Raw genomic sequence first — 26,562 nt, 5'->3', positions numbered from 1 at the left:
GGATGCAACCCGGAACCCCACACTACAAAACCACCAAGTCGAATAGGATGACTGTGATAGTCAAAGAAAAAATTAATAAAAAAAAATAATAATAATAATAATGGCGAAACAAATCCAGCTTTCAGGAAACTGTTCGATTCCTATTTTCAATCTCAGATTGAAAATGGGAATCGGGCATATGCGTAACTGTGGATTTGTTTCGCCATTTCAAGACTCATGCAACTATGAGTATTTCTTTTTAATATAAGAGATATTTTTACGTGGCTAGGAACCAACTGGTTACCTAGCAACGGGATCTACAGCTTATTGTGGGGTCCAAACCACATCGAGAAATGAGTTTCTATCGCCAGAAGTAAATTCCTCTGATTCCTAGTTGGCAGAGTGGGGAATCGAACCCGGACCTCCAGATCGGTAGTCGAACACATAACCGACTCGTCCAGCGAAGAACTATTTGTTTAATAATAATAATAATAATAATAAATAATTAATAATATAATAATAATAATAATAATAATAATAATAATAATAATAATAATAATAATAATAATAATAATAATAATAATAGTAATAATAATAATAATAAGTAAGAGACTCTGGGAAAACATATGGAGCAATCCGGCGTATCACACAACAAACATGCAACATGGCTCCAGGAAGTCAAGGAAGGAAGAAGACAGGGAGAATAAAACAAAAGATTCACAGAGATCACGACAGACACAGTCAGACACCAACTAAAGAAAATGCCAAACTGGAAAGCCCCAGGTCCGATGAAGTCCATGGATACTGGCTCAAAACTTCAAGGCCCTACACCCACGAATAGCAGAACAACTCCAGCATTGTATCTCAAATCACCATGCACCCCAAACTGGTATAACCACAGGAAGAACATCCTTAGTACAAAAAGACAAGAGTAAGGGAAATATAGCCAGTAACTACAGGCCTATCACCTGCCTACCAATAATGTGGAAGTTACTAACAGGTATCATCAGTGAAAGGCTATACAATTAACCTAGAGGAGACAAACACCATCCCCACCAACAGAAAGGCTGCAGAAGGAAGTGTAGGGGCACAAAAGACCAGCTCCTGATAGACAAAATGGTAATGAAGAACAGTAGGAGAAGGAAAACCAACCTAAGCATGGCATGGATAGACTATAAGAAAGCCTTCGACATGATACCACACACATGGCTAATAGAATGCCTGAAAATATATGGGGCAGAGGAAAACAACCATCAGCTTCCTCAAAAATACAATGCGCAACTGGAATACAATACTTACAAGCTCTGGAATAAGACTAGCAGAGCTTAATATCAGGAGAGGGATCTTCCAGGGCGACTCACTGTCCCCACTACTCTTCGTAGTAGCCATGATTCCCATGACAAAAGTACTACAGAAGATGGATGCCGGGTACCAACTCAAGAAAAGAGGCAACAGAATCAACCATTTGATGTTCATGGACGACATCAAGCTGTATGGTAACGAGCATCAAGGAAATAGATACCATAATCCATACTGTAAGGATTGTATCTGGGGACATCAGGATGGAGTTTGGAATAGAAAAATGCGCCTTAGTCAACATACAAAAAGGCAAAGTAACGAGAACTGAAGGGATAAAGCTACCAGATGGGAGCAACATCAAACACATAGATGAGACAAGATACAAATACCTGGAATAATGGAAGGAGGGGATATAAAACACCAAGAGATTGAAGGACAACGATCAGGAAAGAATATATGCAGAGACTCAAGGCGATACTCAAGTCAAAACTCAACGCCGGAAAATATGATAAAAGCCATAAACACTGGGCAGTGCCAGTAATCAGATACAGCGCGGAGTAGTCGAATGGACGAAGGCAGAACTCCGCAGCATAGATCAGAAAACCAGGAAACATATGACAATACACAAAGCACTACACCCAAGAGCAAATACGGGACAGACTATACAATAACACGAAAGGAAGGAGGGAGAGGACTACTAAGTATAGAGGACTGCGTCAACATGAGAGCAGAGCACTGGGGGCAATATCTGAAAACCAGTGAAGACGAGTGGCTAAAGATTGCATGGGAAGAAGGACTAATCAAAGTAGACGAAGACCCACAAATATACAGAGACAGGAGAAATTGCCAGACAGAACAGAGGACCTGGGCACAACAAACCAATGCACGGACAATACATGAGACAGACTAAAGAACTAGCCAGCGATGACAATTGGCAATGGCTGCAGAGGGGAGAGCTAAAGAAGGAAACTGAAGGAATGATAACAGCGGTACAAGATCAGGCCCTAAGAACCAGATATGTTCAAAGAACAATAGACGGAAATAACATCTCTCCCATATGTAGGAAGTGCAATACGAAAAATGAAACCATAAACCACATAGCAAGCGAATGTCCGGCACTTGCACAGAACCAGTACAAAAAGAGGCATGATTCAGTGGCAAAAGCCCTCCACTGGAGCCTGTGCAAGAAACATCAGCTACCTTGCAGGAATAAGTGTTACGAGCACCAACCTGAGGGAGTGATAGAAAACGATCAGGCAAAGATCCTCGGGACTATGGGATCTTATGGTATCAGAACGGATAGGGTGGATACGTGCAAAACAGAGGCAGACGTGACGTTGATTGACAAAGTCAAGAAGAAAGTATCACTCATTGATGTCGCAATACCATGGGACACCAGAGTTGAAGAGAAAGAGAGGGGAAAATGAAAATAGAAATAAGAAGGATATGGGATATGCCAGTGGAAATCGTACCCATAATTATAGGAGCACTAGGCACGATCCCAAGATCCCTGAAAAGGAATCTAGAAAAACTAGAGGCTGAAGTAGCTCCAGGACTCATGCAGAAGAGTGTCATCCTAGAAAGGGCACACATACTAAGAAAAGTGATGGACTCCTAAGGAGGCAGGATGCAACCCGGAACCCCACACTATAAATACCACCCAGTCGAATTGGAGGACTGTGATAGAGCAAAAAAAATAAAAAAAATAAAATAAAAAATAATAATAATAATAATCAATAATAGAGCATTGCAATTCTCTAAAATATTTGAACCTACCATCGTTATAACATTTGTCTAACCTGTACAAGGCAGCAAAGTGCATCTAGAAAGGAGAGTGAAACAAGAATAACCCACTTGTCGCCTATTGCAAGAGTTGTAAGAAAAGACAAGACGCGATTATTTATTCAAAACAAACATTGTCCTAAAACGGGTGATGTCATTACATGATACAGTTACCATTTCTTGCTTTCGTTTATTTGATACCACTGACATTTAATTCCTCAAAAAATAACGCATAACTTTTCTGTTACACATTTGTATACATTTAAGTAGTATTATTACTGCTAAAAGCCAAACTGTATCCATATCGGAAAGCCAGTATATTATATATATATATATATATATATATATATATATATATATATATATATATATATATATATATATATATATATATATATATATATATATATTATATATATATATATATATATATATATATATATATATAATCGAGCTACAAATGTCCTTTAATATCACTTGTTGGCCGAACAGATAACCTCACTGAAGTCCTGATTTCTCCTTTGTCCGCTGAGCGCTGGTTCGAACCCACAAGAGGACGGAATTATTATCAAATAAAAAATCCCCCATATACACGGTGATGTAATAAAAGTTCATATGTATATATATATATATATATATATATATATATATATATATATGTGTGTGTGTTGTGTGTGTGTGTGTGTGTGTGTGTGTGTGTAATTATATTTTTTTTTTTTTTTTACCAATGTACATATATATACATATACATATATTACAAAAGTAAAAATGCAATGTTCATAGTAATTTTGCTTAAGTGTCGATCTTCTAGAGCGAAATCGATGAGAATCTATAAACGAATCTAGTCAAGACTTAATCAAATCAACCATAACGACCGAAAAAAATAAAACATTTGAAAAACAATATGATCCCCACTTGCATACCTGCAGCATCCCAGACATCCCTGATTTCGTGTCTGCCTTCCGCCCACCTGCATACCTACCTCCCTATAGCATGCATGCAGAATTCGTACCTGCATACTTATTCACTTCTCCCTACATGCTTGTGGCTTGCCTTCTCAACGGAACCTTCTCTTCTGCTCCACGTTGATCACCTGTGAAGATACCTGTCCATCTACTGACAGTGAACCAAACTGATGCTTGTTCAGTAACCATACATCTCCCCCCACCCAAAATAAATCAAACCTTGGAATCAAACACACACAATTAAACTTGAAAATGATTTAACTGGCACAAACTCAAACACAATCTCCGATGAGATAGCAAAGTTAGAATGCACATTCCCCTACCAAAACTAAATAAAGCCCTTGGGATCAAACACAAACACACACACACTATTAAACTTAAAAATTATTTAACTAGCACAAACTCAAACACAATTTCCGATGAGATAAAAAACACATGGGCTAAAAATTAAACTTAAAAAAATGTAAGTAGAACAAACTCAAAACACAATTTTCGATGAGATAGCCAAGTTAAAACACATATGGGCAAATAATTAAAATTTTAACCATTTAACTACAACAGACTCAAACTATTTTCGATAAGATAGCCACGTTAAAAAACACATGAGCTAAAAAAAATTAAACTTAAATAAAAAATATAAGTAGAACAAACTCAAAACACAATTTCCTATGGGATAGCCGAGCTAACACACATACGAACTCGAAAGTGAACTTAAACAAATTATTTAGAAAAAAAAAACTCAAAACACAATTTCCGACGAGATAGCCAAAGCTAAAACACACATGGGCTCACCCCAGTTGTTTTACGGCGCCATTACTGGTAATTAACCGAGTCATTATCGTAGACTGTTTAATAGGAAAAGTTCAGTGCAATTTTCATGGGGGCATCTCTCAAAGCAAAGCCTTCGTCTTTTACGGCTTTATTTAGCATTTTCCAGACGGAGGAAGATGGCTTTAAAGAGCGATAAAGTTGCCGCTTTATATGCAGAGCCGACGTAGAAAGTTCGAGGGGGTAGATAAATATTTGTTATTTATTTGTCTAGAATTCCTCCAGTATACTATTAGAGTCGTTGCGTAGATACTAATGGCAAAGCCTGAATTCCGAGCTGTTGGAATGAGTTTTAGGATGGACAAGTAGCGCTTGGCAATGTCCTAGATAGCTTCGGTTCTCTGTACATGACCAAACCATCTCAAAACCATTTAAACCTAATGTTCTCGAAACACCATCACACAGTTCATTGATATTTCAGTCCTCTTAACTCCACAAGTCCTGTTTAGACAATCTCATTCATCCCGAAAGTTACTCTTGTTTATTTACATCCAGCAACGTAGGACTAATAAGAGTAAACATTTTAGATTAACCAGGATTGATGGTTTGTTAGACGATGACCTGAATGCCCATGAAATGAAAGTGAGAGAGAGAGAGAGAGAGAGAGAGAGAGAGAGAGAGAGAGAGAGAGAGCGTACAAAACAGAAGTAAATACTATACGTAAAGGAGCGGTCGACGAAATGCTAATAAGGAGTCTGTACAGGTGCTTGGAACTGTTTAGAGGCTGCGTAAGTGTTTCTTCTTGCAGCTGTTCACTTAGTAGTGAGAAGATAAAGCTTACTGTAACTGTCATCATGTTTTCCTCTAAATATATCTCCACTTAGAGAAAACGGCTTATCGGTAAATATTCACGCACGCACACAAACACACACATAGCTACTTCCCCTAACAAGGTCTGGCTCAAAAAACAAAACAAAAAACAAAGACATAACCGCCCTCGGCCGCATTCATACTTTAATTTCGGAATCGTTGATGAATCCTCTATGAAGATCCACGATATCGGCCGCTTCATATATATACTTACACGGGAGACTTACCACAAGCATGTCGAACCGTGGCCACGGTCGAACCCCCTTACACTGTCATTCACTTCTACCGTGCGTGCACACACACACACAGAGTCCAGCGTCCTTTGCATTGCTTCTTTCAACCAATCTATTCAGCACTTTCTAAGTCTCCCTCCCTTCATCCAGTAACTTCCGAATTACTGAGAATTTTCACCTATATATTATTCTACATATCTTACATACTGGTCAGCAACTAATTCACACTAAATCCCAATATTACATTTTATTTCGCATTCATACTGTATATGAAACATGAATATAAATACACACATTCAGAAAAGGAGTCTGATCATAAAGACGAACTGTACGTCAAAAGCCAATGGTGAACAATTCTACAATATGAAAAATACCGAAGCATGGATTACTTTCAAAAGGCAAATGGTCAAATGAGCAGGGGGATCGATCTGAGCAGGTAACTCTCGAAATCCGTAATAACAACGCCGACATTTCGCGGCCTTTAATTTTGGCAGCACACGTGACTGAGGAGGAGGCCCTTTCGCAAAAATTTAACTCCCAAACGTACGTACATGCAAGGAAAGGTATCAGGTGTCAGTTGCAAGATTAGGGTGTATAACAAATCCAATTATATGTATATATATATATATATATATATATATATATATATATATATATTATATATATATATATATATATATATATATGTTATATGTATATAATATAAATATAATATACATAATTATACATAGGTGTGTGCGCGTGAGCGGAGCGAGAAAGAGAGTGAATGTCTGGGCGTGAGCTGAGGGAACTTTACATGGGCAATAAATTCCAATCTTACATGCTATGGCAATAGGGCATAGGGAAAGTATAAGCTTTATGACGTGAATGTGAAGTGAACTGCATATATATATATATATATTATATAGTATATATAAGATATATATATATATATATATATATATATTATATATACACATATGTATATAGTTATGTATGTATGGTATATATATGTATGTATATATATATATATATACACATATACATATATATATAAATATATATATATATATATATATATATAATATATATATATATATATATATATATTATATTAATATGAATCACCATAAAGTGATTGAAATATTTTGAAGTAATGAAAGTCCAAACTTACGTAAGATGAGGTCTGCTGATGAAGTAGAATAAAGCTCCCGTCATATAAGAATTTTTTAATACGTTGCTTACTTCAATATATATATAATATTATATATATATATATATATATATATATATATATATAGATATATATATATATATATGAAAAATATGCATACACGTGACGACAGAAATTAACCAGATACTAAACCATCCACGGAACACAAAAGAGGTAAGAAAGTATCATATTTCTTAAATGAAAATTTAAAAAAAATATATTACGATTTAAGTGAGGTAAGGAAAGTATCATATTTCTTGAATGAAAATAAAAAAATATATTACGAATTAAGTAACAGAACAAAAGTCCATTACTAATCATCTTCATTACCAAATTCTTATTAACTGTATACCAACCTTTACAACCTCGAAAATGATTCAGCGCGCTTCTTCTTCTTCTTCTTCTTCTCAGAAGTTCCCGAACCTACACATTCCGGTCGGCCGTCACGCGCCCCGTTCTTTCGCCACAGAGGAAACCCCCAGTTTTAGGCCCGGGCCAGAGATGAAAGTTAACGTAATTACATCTTCTACCCTTCTTTTCTAAGCGAAATTCTAAAGCTAAGCCACCACCCCTCTCCCCCACCCTCCACCATCTCTCTCTCTCTCTCTCTCTCTCTCTCTCCCTCTCTCTCTCTCTCTCTCTCTCTCTAATAATGCAAGGCTTACTTTCCAAATCTTCACAGGTGAGTGGAAAAGGTTTGTCTCTTATTTCAAACATTAATTTTATTTCACTTAATATTTAATTGTTTCTCAGTTAAGTTAAGGTCTAACGCAGATCTAGTACATAGTTTCCTAAAGTGAGATGCTCTTGAAACGGATGAATTACTGATGAATATCCTGTAAATAAAATCTAGATCTTAAAAATGTGCAACCAACATTATTGTTTGTTTGTTTGTATGGTGTTTTAACGTTGCATGGAACCAGTGGTTATTCAACAACGGGACCAACGGCTTTATGTGACTTCCGAAGCACGTCGAGAGTCAACTTCTATCACCAGAAATACACATCTCTCACTCCTCAATGGAATGCCGAGAAACACCAAACCAACCACGCCACTGAGGCGCTTGAAACGTACATTAGACTCGTATACCTCACTGGAACTAATAATAATAATAATAATAATAATGATAATAATGAATTTTATTTTCAGATCATGACAATATACATGGAGAATACAAAGTACATTTACAGTAACATGCACAATTTAGATACATGGGATAACATGATAAAAAAATTAATAATCGGAAATATCCAACATGTTATTTTTATCAGTTTTCGCTTCTACATCATCACCTAAAAGAAGTTTATCAAGAACCAGGTTATCCACGTTAAAGGGAACCTCTATCATAAATTTGCAGAAAGATCTTATCTATATATAGATGTTTAATACGAATTTAATAATAATTATAAGCGAAAATCACGCATCTTTATATTTGTTCCGAAGTTTTTTATAACTATACATCAAGTCTTCTATAACCACATAATGTTAGATTAAATAATTCCAGTTCTAATGCTCATTTACGACATAAACGCCGACAATTTGTAAACATCGACATAAAAAAACGGCAATTTGCAATCCCTTGCAATTATCCATTGGATACTATCATAAACGACCTGTTATATTAGCAGTCCTTCATTTATCATTCCCGTCGAGAGCTGGTATTTATTACCACGCGTTACAATTACGTCTTCGTCCCGGGCTGCGTCTGACGCCGTGTTAGTAACGCAAAGCGAATTACGCCAAGGAAAATCGGTAGCTAATTTTACTGTAGTGGTTGCTGTAGTAGAATAGAACATGAAATTTATTCTAAAGGCCAACCACTGGGACCTGTATGGTCATTCGGCACTGGATGGGAAACGGTTTAAAAGGTGTAACAGGAGGAAAATCTCGCAATACCACTCTGGAATAAGTTAGGCGAATGGAAGGGAAGTTGGAAGAGAGAGAAAATGAACTGGGGCACAGTAAAAGAAATAAATGGGGACACTGCGAAGAACTTAAAGAAACGCCTACAGTGCACTGCGTAAGATGCACTGATGACAGTACCCCCTACGGCATTGGTTGTTCCAGTATCCGGTTTCAAGAAATTAATTTTGGAACCAGATGACTGCTTCTGAAAAAATGGAACTGATGAATCAATAATTTCAGTATTAACTAAAAGCAGAGTTAAAAGCAGAGTTCAAGTATTATAAGGCTTCCATTTTATGGCTAAAACTCTGCCAGGGGTTTGTCTACATATTGAGTCTATTGGACCGATACTTTATGCAAACCCATGTTTATTAAACAAGGACGTCCTACTTAAATCGTCATACTGGAAGACAAGCCCTGAAGCAACTCGAATTGTGTCCAAATGGATTTACCATCATCATGAATTTATACTTACCATACATTAACCACATTACTAAACTTCCACATTGGCGGAAGACGTTAAGCACCAGACAAAATGAATCTGGGTTGAGAGGAGATAAGGGTGGCTGTAAATCGCGAAAATAATACCTAAATAAATCAATAAACTCTATGAAATACGTTGCATGAGCGTGGTGTTCTAATGATGGAGCCTCCCTCGAACACTACCCGGTTACTTACCGAAACTGTTCGTTTATGTTATAAAGACAGCGGATGGGCTGTACTATGCCCTTCTGTGGTCTAAAAAAATGGTCAGAACGAAGAATTGAGAGGACTTATATATATATATATATATATATATATATATATATATATGATATATATATATATATATATATAGAGAGAGAGAGAGAGAGAGTTTAGAGAGAGCGAGAGAGAGAGAGAGAGTGAAAAGAGGGAATAGGAGAGAAGGCAGAGGAGAGAGAGAGAGTAAAATATCCAAGAATAAGATAGTAAAACTTGTGAACAAAACGCAAAAGAAAAAAAAAATCATGGATGAAAGGTAGCGATAAATGTTAGAAGTAGCGATTATTTTCACAACGGGAAAAAAAGAAAGAAAGAAAGGCTTGTTCTCCGTACAAAATTGGCAAAATCTTGTCGCGAGTCAAGACGTGGAATGCGAGCGCTTCCAGTCCCACACAGCGCAAGACTCCTAAAAAAAACTCCTCCTGAATAAAAAGCGCCTTAAAACATTAGAAGTCTCATTATATGTTTAAGCTAAAAAGTCGGAGCTGCGTCCCACCTCAGACTTAAAAAAAAGAAAACCCCATTCTTAATAGTCTTGCTCTTAGCCATTCTTCTTGAGATCATTTAGCCCTTGTTTAACCCATTCCATGGCTGCGTCTCTTCCTTCGCCCGCGGCAACATTACCTGAAGAAGTTGCTAATTGCACCTGCTACCTGCCCATTAAGGCATCTGAGAGGCGGCGCCCTTGGCACTGACACACACCTTGCGGAGTAACTTGAAAAAGTCTTCTCCCGGGGGGCTCCTCGCATCCCGTAGGGCCCACGGGGTTCCCCAGGGTGAGGAAAGCAAGGAGGCTTAGCGGTGGTACTACGAAGTACCCTCTGCTATTTATCGTCTGTTTATGTTTTGTCCTTTGTGTTTGGCGTTGCAGTTTTCGCTTTGGCCAATGTTGCCGTCTGTGGCTTTCATTGCAGAAGCAAAAGATTATTTTTTCTGACTTAGAGTTTTAATGGGTTATTATATTTTTTTTGTAGGGGGGGAGGGACGGGGCGAGTCTCTCCTAACTGGGTTTAGAGGGTCCAATTTTCTTGAGCGAATCTGCGAGGAATTACTTTCCACAGTAAATGGTCTGTTATCAATTTAGATAACATCTCTCGGGAAAACTTTCGGGAACGCATTCTCTGTTATTTATAATGAGTATTTTTCTTCACTGAATTTTTCGGAGTGAATATCCGGAATTGATTTTTTTATTGATGAATTTATCCGGAATAAGTTTCACTGAATAATTTTCTCCACTTTAATATTATGGGACTAATCTTGCAAAAAAAAAAAAAAAAAAAAAAAAAAAAAAAAAAAAAAAAAAAAAAAATTCCCTGACAGGAATGACGAAAAATAACATTTTTTTTTTAGTGGGTTTTCTGCTTTGAAATTTATGGGGCTCATTTTCTTTAGCCAATGAATTATAGTAAGACAATTATTTTCAGCGATTAATGCTCTAAGGCTGAAATCGTGTTAAGAATCTCTACGAGTAGATGCGGCTTTCCTTATTATTTTGTTTGTTTGTATGGTGTTTTTACGCTGCATGGAATCACTGGTGATTCAGCAACGGGACCAACGGCTTTACATGACTTCCGAACCACCTCGAGAGTGAACTTCTATCACCAGAAATACACATCTCTGACCCCTCAGTGGAATGGTCGAGAATCGAACTCGCGGCCACCTAGGTGGCAGGTAAAGACCATACCAACCACGCCACTGAGGTACTCTTCCCTTATTATACCTACAAGTGAGGGGGGTCCTAATTGATAAGAACTAATTACCTCCTATATTGCTTCTTCATCGTGAATGTAATCCCACAAATTTCTATACATTAATCAATAGAAATAGAGGAAGCATTCATCTGGGGAGGAAGAACAAGAACAAGAAGGAAGAATGGATAAATACCACAAGGAAAATCATGCCATGCTGGAGAGAGAGAGAGAGAGAGAGAGAGAGAGAGAGAGAGAGAGAGAGAGAGAGAGATTTTAGACACACGGTTAACGGCCGTGGCTGTCAGAATATTCACAAGCCTACTATTATTCCCCATGCATAATATTTTAACAGAACCGCAGCCATTTTCAGTAATTCGGAAAACATTCATGGACGGAAGTGGGATTTGCTAAGTGAAGCAGCTCAGAATGCTTATAAGCAAAGGGATTTGTTTATCTAATCCTTTTGGGTAAGAAAAATGTGGTCAGGTCGTTGAATATTTAACAACTGCTATTAACAGTAGCAGTTCGGTAATGACGAAAGGAGGCTGTTTTTATTACTTTTTTCTTTCTTGGCATCTGTAACTTTCCCTTCTTTCATTTTATTATTCTGTAATCACCTAGAGAGGAGACCAGTTGGGCTTGAAACTGTAGTGAATTTTAACGTTTTTAATTTATTTTATAAATACAACAAGATTTTATTTATTCTTACAGCACGAGAAGTGTAGTATCATATTCATTTCTGCTTCTGTTGCATAAGAACGACAGAAAGCATGCTCAAGCTTTCGAACACTGACAACAATGATTAATCTTTAATGATACCTGTACCCATGTAAAAATTATTAATGGCTCCTCTCACTTTCTGTTCAATGGATTGCTACATCAGTACGCTTTATAGATTTCGCCTGAATCTGCAACTCAATCACAGGAACAGAGACACGAATGATACCGATGTTTGATTTTAAATCACTAAAAGGCAAAAATATGACGATTATACGAACAAAGTTACAGCCACGAAGGAAAGAGTGAATCAATGAGATATTAAAAGTAGCACTTTCGTCTCTGACCATGTCTTGGTAATAAGACGAAAGTATTCAGCATCTCACTGTTTATATATATATATATATATAATATATATATATATATATATATATATATATATATATATATATTATTTTGGGGGTATATATATGTATATATAGTATATATATATATATATATATATTTATATACTGTATATTATATATATATATACATATATATATATATATATATATATATATATATGTGTGTGTTATATATATATATATATATATATATATATATATATATATATATATATATAGTAGATTATAGGCTAAGTACTTTCGTCTTATTACCAAGACATGGTCACAGACGAAAGTGCTACTTTTAGTATTTCATTGATTCACTTTCTCCTTCATGGCTGTAACTTTGTTCGTATAATCGTCATATTTTTGCCTTTAAGTGACTTGAAATCAAACATCGGTAATATTCGTGTTTCTGCTCCTGTGAAGATTGAGTTGCAGATTCGGGAGAAATCTGTAAAACGTACTGATGTAGCAATCCAATAAACAGAAATGAGAAGAGCCAGGTTTAATTGCAGACCAACGGAGCTGATTTAGAAATAGTAAGTTTCAACCCACTGGGCGCCTGTTTATCTAGTTTATCTAGGCAGATAATCGCCTAATGCGGGGCACAACCGGAGTGAATAAAGGAAATGGGCTTAGTTGGGTTGAGTTGAATATAGAATTTAGGCCAAAGGCCAAGCACTGGAACCTATGAGGTCATTCAGCGCTGAAATGAAAATTGACAGTAAAAGGTTTGAAAGGTGTAACAGAAGGAAAACCTCAAAGCAGTTGCACTATGATTCAAATGTTAGGAGAGGGTGGAAAGTGAGATGAAGAAAGATGATATGAAAGGAGGCTCAGTAAAAGGAACGAAGGAGCCGAAGGCACGCTGCAAAGAATCTTAAGATGCCTACAGTGCACCGCATGAGGTCCACTGACAGCACTACTCCCCCTACGGGGAAATGGGGCTAGTATCTTCATTCTAAAATATCTGAAAACAGGACGGTTAGCACCCAATGGATCCAACATTCTTTAGTATACAGCTAAAAAAAACTTCACATAATGGTCATTAACAGCTCATCGAACCCTTTAAGACACACTGTTCCAGTCATCTCATATCTAGTAAGAACTTTTGCGCTTCCTGGAAGGTACTTCTCTCGACACATCCATACAGCGATTTCCTGGTCCTCTTATCCTCCACCTCTCTCTCAACATTCAGAATTACACACACACACACACACACACACACACACACACACACACACACACACATATATATATATATATATATATATATATATATATATATATATATATATATATATATATATGCTAACCTTTTTATTACTTTGTATATCCTTACATATTTAACACACTATCAATTCTTCTTGCGCCACATTTACTACTCACAACAATTCATCGCTACATCTTCAACCTTTCCCATTTTCATTCGCATTTAGCATCCACATTCCATTTCCACAGAAAAGAGTTCATTCTATGGTCTACATCCCGCAGTCAGTACTATGTCGTTTCCAAAGCGTCAAATATTCCACACTCCATTCGCGACTGATTTTCATGTGCTGTAACTTGGCACATATATATATCATATATATGATATATATGATATATATATATATCATATATATATATATATATATATATATATATATATATATATATATATATATATATCACATATATTATACATTTACATATCCAAGCAATCTACTACATTTACTGTTTTTTCAAGATATACATCGGAATTGCTTTGGCGAATAGCCAGGGTCTGGATTATCAGATGAACGATTACATAACGAAGAGGCTACAATTGTCAGAAGTTGTGATTAGACTCCTACGAAATCTCTAGTCTACAGCGCAGTTCCCCTCCCATCCATATCCCGCCCCACCTCCTTAGACTAAACTAATCCTCTACTCCACAAAATATTTCAGGTGAAAGGATGCCCCAAGGATGCCCCAAAGTTCCGTCTAGCATGAAACAACAGGGGGCAGCAGACTCTTCGCAAGATCCTTCCGTTGCCCAGAGAGAATCGTGAGGGGTTTTGTCAAAACATTGCATCGACGGCGGCGTCGTTTGACGAGCTGTTGCCCAGGATTCCTTCTAACAGTAAATATAGGCCGAAATCTATGGTCAAAATTGATAGTGACTTTAAATAATTTACAACTACGCTGATAAAAGTAAATCGAATTATAATTATGATACGCTTTAGTAACGAACTGAAGTCATTAAAATCCAACGCTGCGAAAAACTGGGGAATAACTTAAGGTTAATGTATACGAATCATTCTGTAAAAAATAATCACAATACTTAGAATCAAAGAACACCTAAGAAAATAGCTAAAATACTATTCCCAATGACCATGACAGGAACCGTTAACAGCTCGTCACGGGTAATACTTCAGATTTCAACGTTCTCCAGGAAGCCTCTAGATTGAATATTTTTTCTGCCTCGGTCACCGAAAACTTCACAGAACATCTCAATCCAGTCAGGGAGAGACACTGTAGACCAATAATCACGCTACATTAGAAAAAGACTACGACAGAAGTACCGGATATACAGAGAAAATCTCAAAGACGAAGAAGAAAGCAATGAGGAAGAGACTTATGCAAATGACGCGACCGCTTAAAAGCGTTTCGCTTTCCAAAGGTCATCGAGTTGTAAACATGTCAACACTAAACACCGCAGACGAGGAAATGTATTTCGAACCGTTAAACTATTATTGCAAAATCACTACGCCTCGTTACATTGCACAGATCGATATTACAGGAAGGATGCAGGCGTCCAGCCCCGGCAGCTTTTCACTAAGATAAAAATGTCGTCACAGCTGTGCGCGCTGTCTGTGCGATATTTTTAAACAAGGCAGCTGGAATTCCTTGCTGCGGGAACAGCTGAGAAGGCTGAGACAACCGCTTTGTTGTTCGAAATTCATCGGAAAACTTGATAAGGATTAAGGAAAGTGAAGAGGGCAAAAAATGGAATGAATGGGATGGAATGGAATATAGCATTTTGGCCCAAGGCCAAGCGCTGGGACCTCTGAGGTCATTCAGCGCTGAAAGGGAAATTGGTAGTCGAAAAGTTTGAAATGTGTAACAGGAGGACAACCTCGCGGTTGCACTTTGAATAAATTGTTAGGAGAGGGTGGGAAGTAAAATGGAAGAAGGAGAATAACAACAGAGGTACAGTCAAAGGAATGAAAGGGGTTGCAGATAGGGGCCGAAGGGACGCTGCCAAGAACCTTAAACACTGATGGGGGAAGAAGAAAAAAAACGAAAAACGAAACAGCGACAACCAAAGAAGATGCAAGGATCAATCGATAAGACGTTGGAATAAACAGCTGAAATTCGGGATGGAAGACGAGTCACAGATATAGTAGACATCTGACGGTGCGTTTAAGGACGAGGTACCTTTACCATACCTTTACTAACTGCGGAACTTAAAGGAAGTACGCTTTGATTTATTGGCAAATATTTTTATTATACAAACTTATGTAGCATTTTATCACAAGTTCATATGATAACATCAAGTCGTTATAATTTATCGATGAAAAATTTAATTCATGAGCTTTTGTCTCTTTGTGTAGCCTTAATCAGCTACACTTTCATCCGACGACATTTTGATAAATATTACTACAAAACATAATGAAACAAAAGTTCAGGTCTCTTCCAAATCGCCGAATCTAACAATTATATTCAATAATAGTTTCCCCTGTATTTAAATACCAATAAACAACTTTTTACATTTACTTAAGTTTGATATCCAGGTCATATAAAATCAGTTCTAAAGTGTCAATATTCATCATTATAATCGGAATGATTCCCGCAGGTTCAGTGCAAGCAGAGAACAATTTGATTATGAAGAGGATGAGTGATTTATAACTTTCCCAACTATCTTTCGCAATACTTCGAGAAATGATTCGTTATTAGAAAAGATAAAGTGCAGCTTCCCTCTCCTTTTGCAGAGAAGCCTGCTCACGTGAATAGACCGAAATCGTGGGAAAGTGAACGAGAATAATGACTGAATTCAATAAAAAGATTCCCATATTGGATCTGGTTTGCAACGAATACAATCTAACCGTATTCCTCACAGCAGTCCTGAAGATATTCTTGTCAGTGAAATAAAACGGGTCATTGTAAAATCACCAAAGCTTAGCATCGTAGACTCGCAAAGCAGAAAATTTAGACAAAATGGGATCCAACACAAAAATGAGACCTTAATTCTGTAGGCATTATTCTGCATGTGAAATAAAGAAATATACGCGTACTATCGCCAAGCTTAGTTTCATTTTGACGTTATAGCTTCTTGCCTAACTTCTAAATGATATGCAGATACATTACATTCATTATATTTCAGACGTAAGAATGACAAACTTGACCGAGGGAGAGCCAAACAGGCTTTTATTTTCTTTGCTGTTGAGCGTCTTAAGATTTAGAAAACAGTTACGGTTCTGGCGTGAAATGCAAAGCTCGTTTTACCTGCAGAGAAATAAATTATCCTATCAGTGAGTTACAATCTACAAGAAGAAATGTCCGAGTATGAGTTTATAGACATGATTCTGTCTCTTACGTAGAATTAACTTTTTTTTTTTTTTCATCATAGGTAGGACTAAAATCCCATTTCACTTATATGGTCAGTAATATAACATCAGTGAACTGCACTTGTATGTTAAACGATATCTTAGGATCTTAATGTTATATATATCGAATTACTTCAGCTTTCCATATAAACCATTCTGGAATATTGTTACAGCCAAGAGAATGGTGATAAGCGGTTACAGTATAAATTACATCGATTGATGATAAATAATCTTGAAACATTACATACATGTCCCATGTTGTCAGGATATATATAATATCGGTCTATTGAGCCTTTTAACAAGATGGATAATGTTGTACAGTGAATTTGTCCCGATATTTCGCATTATTTATCTTCACAATCACGTCTGCTCTGCAATATGTTTCTATTTCTCCAAAATTCTTTCCGATTTTACAGATTTTATAGTAATGACAATTACAACATACCTGAGTTGTCCCATACTCTCTTAAACAATGGTCATATTTAAATGGCTACTTTTTTATTTTGATTTATATAGAGTTTTGGCATTAAGCCAAGCACTGGGGCAACTAAGGCCATTCAGCGCTGAAACGGAAATTGACAGTAAAAGGTTTGAAAGGTGTAACAGGAGGAAAACTTCGCAACACATGGTGCCATCTTTATTTTCCCTCTTGTGTACATTTTATTTTTCTTCAAATTTGATCTAAATAAGGACATTTCATTGTTTACACTGTTTATTTTGTCACTAATTATTATATATAGCTATATATACTATATATATATATATATATATATATATATATATATATATATTGTAATGTATATATATATACATGTGTGTATATATATATATATATATATATATATATATATATATATATGTGTGTGTGTGTGTGTGTTGTGTGTGTGTGTGACAGTGAATAGTATGAACAATAGTTATCATAAGTAAGAATTGTCCAGTAGATCTGAGCTAACTTCCATAAATATAGCAGGAATTATGATAATATATATATATATATATACTATTATATAATATGTAATATATATATATATATGTGTATGTATGTATGTATGATAATGATTCCAGCTATACTTATGGAAGTTAGCTCAGATCCCACTGCACAATTACTTTTTTATGATAACTAGATGTGTAGCGCGGTTATTGTATTACCCAAGGCCTGATATCCGCATAATATGCAAATTTTGGAAACGACTAAACATTAACACATTTGGAAGATACTAAAAATCTCCCATTTCGAAAAGACTAAGAATCATTTGAAAATTTTACGAGTATTAGAATTTTACACGAATGGTCCTACATCTCTCCTCGTATTGAATAAATATACATTAATACAAGTATACGCTGAATATTAACGAGAGGAAAAATTATAAACGAAACTCTATTTGCAATCAGCAACACAGCATTGAAATTTTAAAGAATTAAAACCGATTGTTATCTATTATTCGCAAGATATAACAACGCTTTTGATAGCTGTTATAGGTAAATTACCCTCAGGATAATATAGAAACGTTTCAGATGATCTATCCAACATCGGCATCATAACGGGCGACTTCAGATAAACCTATCATCAAACAATAATGATAACAGTAATGATAAGTGACGCTATTCATTAGGCACTCAAGAGCAGAAGAGGCGTTGCTTGCGATGTCCTTTCGAGATGCTTTCAACGGCCGGCGGCTGTGAAAAGCAAACGCGCCGCCGATAGCGACAAATGCCACCAATGAAACGAACTCGGCCCTCAAATATGACAGCGGAGGAGCGTCGGGCCATATAAATGAAGATGGAAATTGACCCTAACAGGTTAACGAGTGGGCTCAGGGGTAACGAACCCTAATGGCGAACCTGCGGCGCGCAAGCGGACCCAGCGCTCGAAACCTTCCAACGCTCCCGGCTAAGGGTTGACTGCAAGCACTCTTACAGGCAGCGAATCGAGTGTTGGAACTTTTGGAAGTGGAGCATAATCATTTCAAGTATATCTGGGACAAGGGGTCTATATATGCATACTCGTACAAACATACATAGTACATACACACATGCACATCTATATATATAAGTATTGGTTCTTATTATATAAATACTAATAACCCCTTATTTCAGTAATCTAACGCTCTGTATATTATTTTTGCCAATATATAGCACAATTTCCTGCCAGCCCGTTTCAAGTTATACTGCTTTTGGATTATACAAATCCCAACCCTCTTGTCAGTGATGTTTATATACGTGTACATATATACATACATATACGTATATATATATATATATATAATATATCTATATATTATATATATATATATATATATATATATATATATATATATATATTATATACATTAAAGTGTTTCCCTTAAATTATATTACTTTGTATATTTACGATATCATATAAACATTAAATTGGTTCCCTTAAACTCGTGAGTGCTCATGAGGAAAAAGGAAACAGTTCAACGATCACGAACACATTCACATTAACTGGTAAATCGTGAACCCTCATAATTATGGTTACACAAAAGGTTCATTAGCACGCGTCGAACCCCTTAAACACATGCCCCATTTACCCCTACCTTGCACGCCGCTCTCATTCCTCCTGGATATTAAATGCCCTCTATCTAGACCTTTTTGGGCATCTTTTCTACTACGTATTCCCTCCCAAAGCATAAGAATGATACAATCTTTCCATCAACCTATCGTCCTCCCTTGGCAAAACCATCTCCAGAGACATATACAAGGCTGGGGATACAATCCACAATGGTGCAAAATCCTTCTGTAGTTTTATAAAATATATATCTTAATGAACAAGACGACAGTTGATGGTCGAAAGCTAAAATTTGATGTACAAGAAATATATATTTTATAAAACTACAGAAGGATTTTACATCATTATGTTTGTTTGTTTGCATGGTGTTTTAACGTTGCATGGAACCAGTGGTTATTCAGCAACGGGAACAACGGCTTTACGTGACTTCCGAACCACGTCGAGAGAGAACTTCTATCACCAGAAGTACACATCTCTCACTCCTCAATGGAATGGCCGGGAATCGAACGCGCGACCACCGAGGTGGTAAGCAAACACCATATCAACCACGCCACTGAGGCGCTTTTACATCATTATGGATTGCATCCCCAATTACATCATTATGGATTGTATCCCCATTTACATAAGGGATGCGACAGAGTACATGGCTTCTGCATATACTAAGCTTTTTAAGACACCTTTGTATCTCCATAAACTACAACTTTTTCAATTCTTCTCACACCGCGGACGCTACGCAAACCATTTATCTTCTCAGCCCCAATTTTTTTTTTTTATTCTTCCATTCGCATTTCACAGCCTACTTTCCTTCCACAAAGGAGAGGTGCCTAAACAGTAAAAATACAAACTTTTCTAAACAATAAATGATCGGCAAAGGCCACAAGAAAAATTTCTTGAATGGGTCTATCAATTCCCTTTGGTCTCCATAGTTGCAAAATAATGTCGGCGAAATCATTTTAATTTTAACATATTTTTTATTATCCATCATTATTGCTGTTATAAAAGGAAAGACATTTCAAATCGTCGTTCTGTGATCATGTGGATAAAGGAAATTACTGTGTTTGCGATGGTTCCAGTTCTTAATCATTGTTAATAATATCACTGTCATTTGATTTTGCTATGGTTGTTCACTACTGGTAGTATCAGCACTAAAACCAGCAGCACAAGCAGTAGTATTGATTAAGGTAGTGATTGGGAACTAAGTAATCTATATTGCTATCAAAATGCAGACAAAACACGAGACCGGTCTTACAACAAATAACGGAATAAGGCCTGATTTCTTCCCCTCTGAGGCCGACAGGGGTCGGGGAAGCGTCCAAACCTCTTCATCTAACCCTGGCCACCAGAAATTACAAAGGAAAGCAAGGAGAGAGAGAGAGAGAGAGAGAGAGAGAGAGAGAGAGAGAGAGAGAGAGAGAGCGATAAATTGGACACAAACGGGAGATGGGCATATGAAATGGGACAGAATTCCACAGCCGTTGATGCGGTAAAGGAAGGAAGGAAGAAATTATCTACCCCAGCAATAAAGGGATCGCTAATCTTGACACATCAGAGAATCTGTTTTCCTAGCATGTATGTAATCAGTCATTGAATGGCAGAGAAAATCTGGGATGACAAGATAGCTAAATAAATGAAAGTGAGGTGCAACACGTAACAATGAAACAATTTAAAGCTAATAATAATAATAATAATAATAATAATAATAATAATAATAATAATAATAATAATAATAACGACGACAAATATCACTATGACATTAACGTTAATAACATAACGCATATCATTACTTAAATACTCCATTTTTCAGGTTTCTCCAAGATGAGTTCATGGCTGTTTATCAGTCGGTGTATTTATTTGTAAATTAAACGCATTTCATAAAAATGAACTTTTCCCGCTATAAAGGCTGAGCTTTCCGGTCTTCAACGAGTCGTACCACATGCTGTTGCTATACCCATGCCTGTACCTATTCACAGATAGGTCAACTGGTGGCCCACAGGCCAGAGGCGAACCGCAAATAGTCAGAAGAACATTTTCATCTATACGTGTTTTCCTCTAACTTTTGCGCTTTAGATTCGCTACAAGTATTTTAGGATGAGGTTGCAAGCCCGGTGACCCTCTATAATACCCTAGTTCCAAAATTGTGAATTATTAATATATATATATATATATTATATATATATATATATATATATTATCTATATTATATAGTATTATATAATTATAGATATATGTATATATCATATAGATCATAGATATATTACATATTGATAGATATATATTATATATATAAATATATTATAGATAAAATATTTAGTAAAAAAAAATAATAAATCAATATGTTAATATATAAAACAAAACCCTGCTACATAAACATCCTATATACAATGTCATTATATCCGTATATAGTATATATATATATATATATATATAATATATATATTATATATATATATAGTATATATATATAATATCATATGTTATATATATATATATATATATATTAAAATAAATATATATATATAGTATATATAATATATATATTATATAATATATATATAATATATATAATATATAATACTATATATATATATATATACAGATGTATATATAAATATGTATGTATTATGTATGTATGTTATGTATGTATGTGTGTATATATGCACTCAGTTACATAAAACAAATAATAACTAAATATATAAAATACATGTATTGTATAAATATTCCTGAAATTGGTATACTAAGGGAACTGATTTTTTCAATACCAGAATATAAAAAATGAACAGATAAGTATTTTAAAAAATACAAGGTAACCAAAATCCAAAACATTTTAACTAGATGTATCGACAAACAAACAAACTAAGAAAAACAAACTCCATAGTCCTGAAACTCCCAACACCAAAGAGAGGAAAAGGCCTCCTTAAAATCTAGCAACAAAACTAATAAACAACAAAGTCGTACACATGAGAAAAATATGTGACGGGAGAGCAAATTTAAAAACCACAAAACCCCTTCGGACCCATTACACTCAAGTGGAGATGTTGTGTAATGGGAGAGGAGTGGACAAGAACTCATTTATAATATGCAGCAGTTACCATGACCTCGGGTCGATGGAGTAAGGCGAGTGCAGTGCGGGATTCTGACAAGCGGATTGATCTGTTCGGGCTTTCTTTGGATTTATGATATATATAAATATTCGTCATTTTAAAGGGACATTTAATATACATCAAAATTCTGTTGTAATCTATCCCTCAGTTAATAGTGACTGACAGGCAAACCTTTTAACGTAAAGCAGCACAAAACAAAAGTCATTCTAATTTAGCGAATCAACTCAATGAACTGGAATTTATCTCACCTCCTTCCGTTTGTGAGGATTTAGTTACTTCTCTTTTATGACAATGATATTGCTCGAGAGCCATCCATTTGTCTATTTTTCAAATGTTTGTTAATAACTATATATGCATCTTTATGAAACACATATTTCTAAGATTGGACTTGAGTTGGTGACGTCCGTTATGATCCAAATTACAAACATCTTCACGTCCCAGGTTTTTCCCAAACTCAAATTCAAAAGGGGAGGGGGACTGCAGAACGAAATCCCAACGCAATTCTACAAATACAAACTCGCCAATCAGGCCTTGATCTGACCACGGGACATCAGGAGGTCAAGGGTGCACAGTACACAGGTGTCGGGAATTCTTACCTGCACATTTTGATGATATCATGCATGAGGCCGATGTGTGTGATGTATAATCAAGACAATCTATCAATAAGAGACCCTACGCAAGCCGGTAGGGGGTGAGGGGGCTGAATGCAGACCAGTTTTCAACACATTATATTTGCTTCTTGTTCGTTTTATTTTCCCTGTCGTGATCTGTCAGTGTACGATTGCGAGAGGAATGTTTATCAACAGCACAACCTGTTATTCACTATTTCAAGTCTTGCCAATTGTTTTTTTTTTTTTTTTTTTTATTTCAAGTTTCTTTTGGACGGAGGGCAGTTTTTCACGGAATACTTTTGAAGTTTTTGCCGACTGAATTCTGACATATTTATGAAGGTCATCTACGAAAAAGTGCCAGCATAATAGATCAGAGTATTTTGGGATAATTACTTACAGCGCGATGGAATCTCCTTACAATTTTGCATGTCTTTACAAAAGAAAGATTGCCTGATGGTTATCAGATAAATTATGCAGTCAGATGATCCATTTGCATACTAGAAATATTGACACGCATATTCAAGATCTTATGACCATCACTTAAGTGGAAAAAGATCAATTGCAGTTCCGTTTTTTCTCTCCAAAGTAAGTCTTAGCATCTGACCTGTCAAACCAGAAGTAATGATTCGACAAGGTTACAAAGCATTTAAAGCCACTTCAAATTTTCTTAATGAAAAATTATTACTGACGAAAACACCTACTTAATTTCATTACTTACTCGAAATAGTCCTTTAAAACGGTGAAAATCCTTTCTTCCATTTGTGTGTAAGCACGAATTGCTTGGCGTTTCTTAAAAAGAAGGATTTGTTCACCTGTAGCTTATTATTCCGGTCTTTCGTTTATTCATTGATCATTCTCAAATTAGACAAAAACTTTTTGATTACTGACGTCAACAGCGGCAGTTTCTATAAAAGTTGTTTGGTATTATCGTTTCTCGTCTTTCATAAAATCACCGACCACAACTCGTCAATGTCACTCATTCTATGGCAACTGTCATTCACTACAGGCTTCAGGAGAAATGAACGAGCGAGAGCGTTTCTCAGTCTCACCCAGTTTCAGAGAGCAACGAAAACAACTCGAGCACTGCGAGGCATCCTTCGGTCGGTTCCCTGGTGCCCTCGGTATTGTCACATTCTCTTCCGTGGCCTCCCGTGTCAACGGAAAGACTGTCACACCTTCAGGAGCTGGTGTCGGGCGTCCCTCCCGAGAGGCAAGTCCTCCGTCAGAAACTCAATTACAACCTGCGTCCCGGGAAGTTCTAAAGGAGGAGTCCCGACGTGCGTCGTTTCGCAGTGTCCGTCGTGGTATCTCCCGACGTCGTGGGTATTCCGCCCGGAGCTTTGGTCACTTTTGGGGAACCACTAGAGGGCGCGTGGTATCGAAGCCACTGAAAAATTAGCTCTTCCAGTCCTTCCTCTGCTCCTCGCGGAAAAAAGGCAAAAAAAGTGGGGCCAAAAAAACACGAGCGCCTCGGGCCTCCTGTTTCATTTGGTGAGAAGATCCAAGAACCACGAACTGAGATGAGGTAAAAAAAAAAATCTTTTTTTACTTTTTTCGTTGTCTGAAGTGGCCGTTCAAACCTTAAGATTCGAATGCTTTAGCGTTCATCGCCAAAATCTCACTGGATTTTGAGAAACGGAGCATGGCCACCGAGGCATTGGGTACAGGACGTCCAGCCAAGCATCATAGAGACGAAAGTGCAATCGGATTCAGTAATTTTTACTGAAGTCGTCCCGCGCACAGACAGACGTCGCACTAACACAGGCGGGCATAGTGTTGGGCGCGTTGGGCAAGCCACGCCCCATCATGCTCAAAGCTCCGCTCATTGGCTACCCGCCAGCGACATCTCCATCCGTGATTGGCTTTCCGAGTCTCTTGGCGATGCGGTGTCTTTGGCGTGTTATCAAATGTTATCAAACGCATATAATAGTCTACTGAACATCAGAACAACCGTAAACAGGTGTGAAGAGTGATTAGCACGCAGGTGCTTTGCATAATCATAAGCGAGAGCGAAGGACATTCCCTGGTTAGTTGACTGCGATACGTTTCAAAATCTCATTCAGTAACCGGATTCCTGTTTATATTTCTCTATCAATGGTCAATGACGATTCATCTGAATCATTCTGGTATTTATAAACACGGTACTCTAAAGATATCCTACTGAGAAATATAGTATCGTTAAATGTAAAACAGGCTTCCAATCTCCAAGTATATACGCTGTTTTACAAGTCGCGGCAACTTTCACTCATGAAATGAAATAACGCCAGTAGCGAGACATTGAAGTATAGAAGTATTTGCAGAAGAAAAACTGAAAAGGAAAAAAAATAATCAAAAGGTCCTCCATAACCTGTTTTGTTGCCAAAGTTATGCCACGTTTTTCTCGCGAGTTCCTTAATGGTCTGTTTCTACATCATTTGTAAGAAGCCTAAGGCAAACAAGAAAACAGTTGTTTTATACACATCAAGGACGATTTCACGATATCACCTAACTTCTCATCCTCTTACCCCGGGCTACGTAACACGGGTAAACCTGAATTTACGAACGAGTCAAGAACGTCTCCACGGAAACCGGTAGGTACTACCTGGTGACCACGTGATATGCAAACTAGTCAGTTGTCAGACGACCTTTCAACGGTTCTCAACAAGTAATTGCAACTGAAAACCTCTCCACATGATTAAAAGCTGAAAGCAGCTCTCAAAATGTATGCGTTGACAATGCAGTTTTAGACGGATGTAATTTTCTTTTCATTATATTCGCTGTAGGATGACTATGATTTTTGAAAAGTATGTAACTATATTGATCAGTATGACGCTGGGGTATCGGGTAACTCAGTGATACGACGCACTTTGCATACTATTTGCCTGGTAGATACCAAGCCAGTGGACTGACTATCTCGACCCCCGGATGCCTGTGGATTTACTGGGTAGCTGAGCTCTCAGAAATTGCCTTTTTAAATCAATATAAATGAATTAAGTCATACTCACCCTAAGGCATGTAGGCAAGGAATACATGAGATTGCCCGAGAAATTAGGAATATATCCGAGTTCCCAAAAGTCCTAAGGCTCATCGGAAGAGTGATAGTAGTTTGGTTCCATGACCTAATTCTCTTCAATTTCCAAGGAAAGACATAAATCGGGACGTATTATCTTCCCCAAGCTAACTGTGACCTCAAAGACATGACTTTCCCACATCATGGTTGTTCATTTATAACGGAA

The 26,562-nt window shown here is 36.7% G+C and overlaps 1 protein-coding gene across 2 annotated transcripts in view; it reads right to left on the bottom strand.

Annotated features, from left to right (window-relative positions):
- The window catches only part of LOC135210183 (neuronal PAS domain-containing protein 4A-like), a 118,669-nt gene extending 93,571 nt beyond the window's left edge, over window positions 1-25,098 (bottom strand). The window contains exon 1 of one of the 2 annotated variants that reach the window (XM_064243014.1): window positions 23,333-25,098. In XM_064243014.1, coding sequence (XP_064099084.1) covers window positions 23,333-23,358 — 26 coding nt within the window. In that variant the 5' untranslated portion in view covers window positions 23,359-25,098. The remainder of the gene's footprint in view (window positions 1-23,332) is intronic. The other variant, XM_064243013.1, reaches the window with a different exon arrangement.
- Window positions 25,099-26,562: the final 1,464 nt, after the last annotated feature.

Source organism: Macrobrachium nipponense, chromosome 39 (genome assembly GCF_015104395.2).
Source record: "Macrobrachium nipponense isolate FS-2020 chromosome 39, ASM1510439v2, whole genome shotgun sequence".
In the NCBI taxonomy this organism is placed as follows: Eukaryota; Metazoa; Arthropoda; class Malacostraca; order Decapoda; family Palaemonidae; genus Macrobrachium; species Macrobrachium nipponense.
This window is presented reverse-complemented; position numbering and strand designations above follow the sequence as displayed.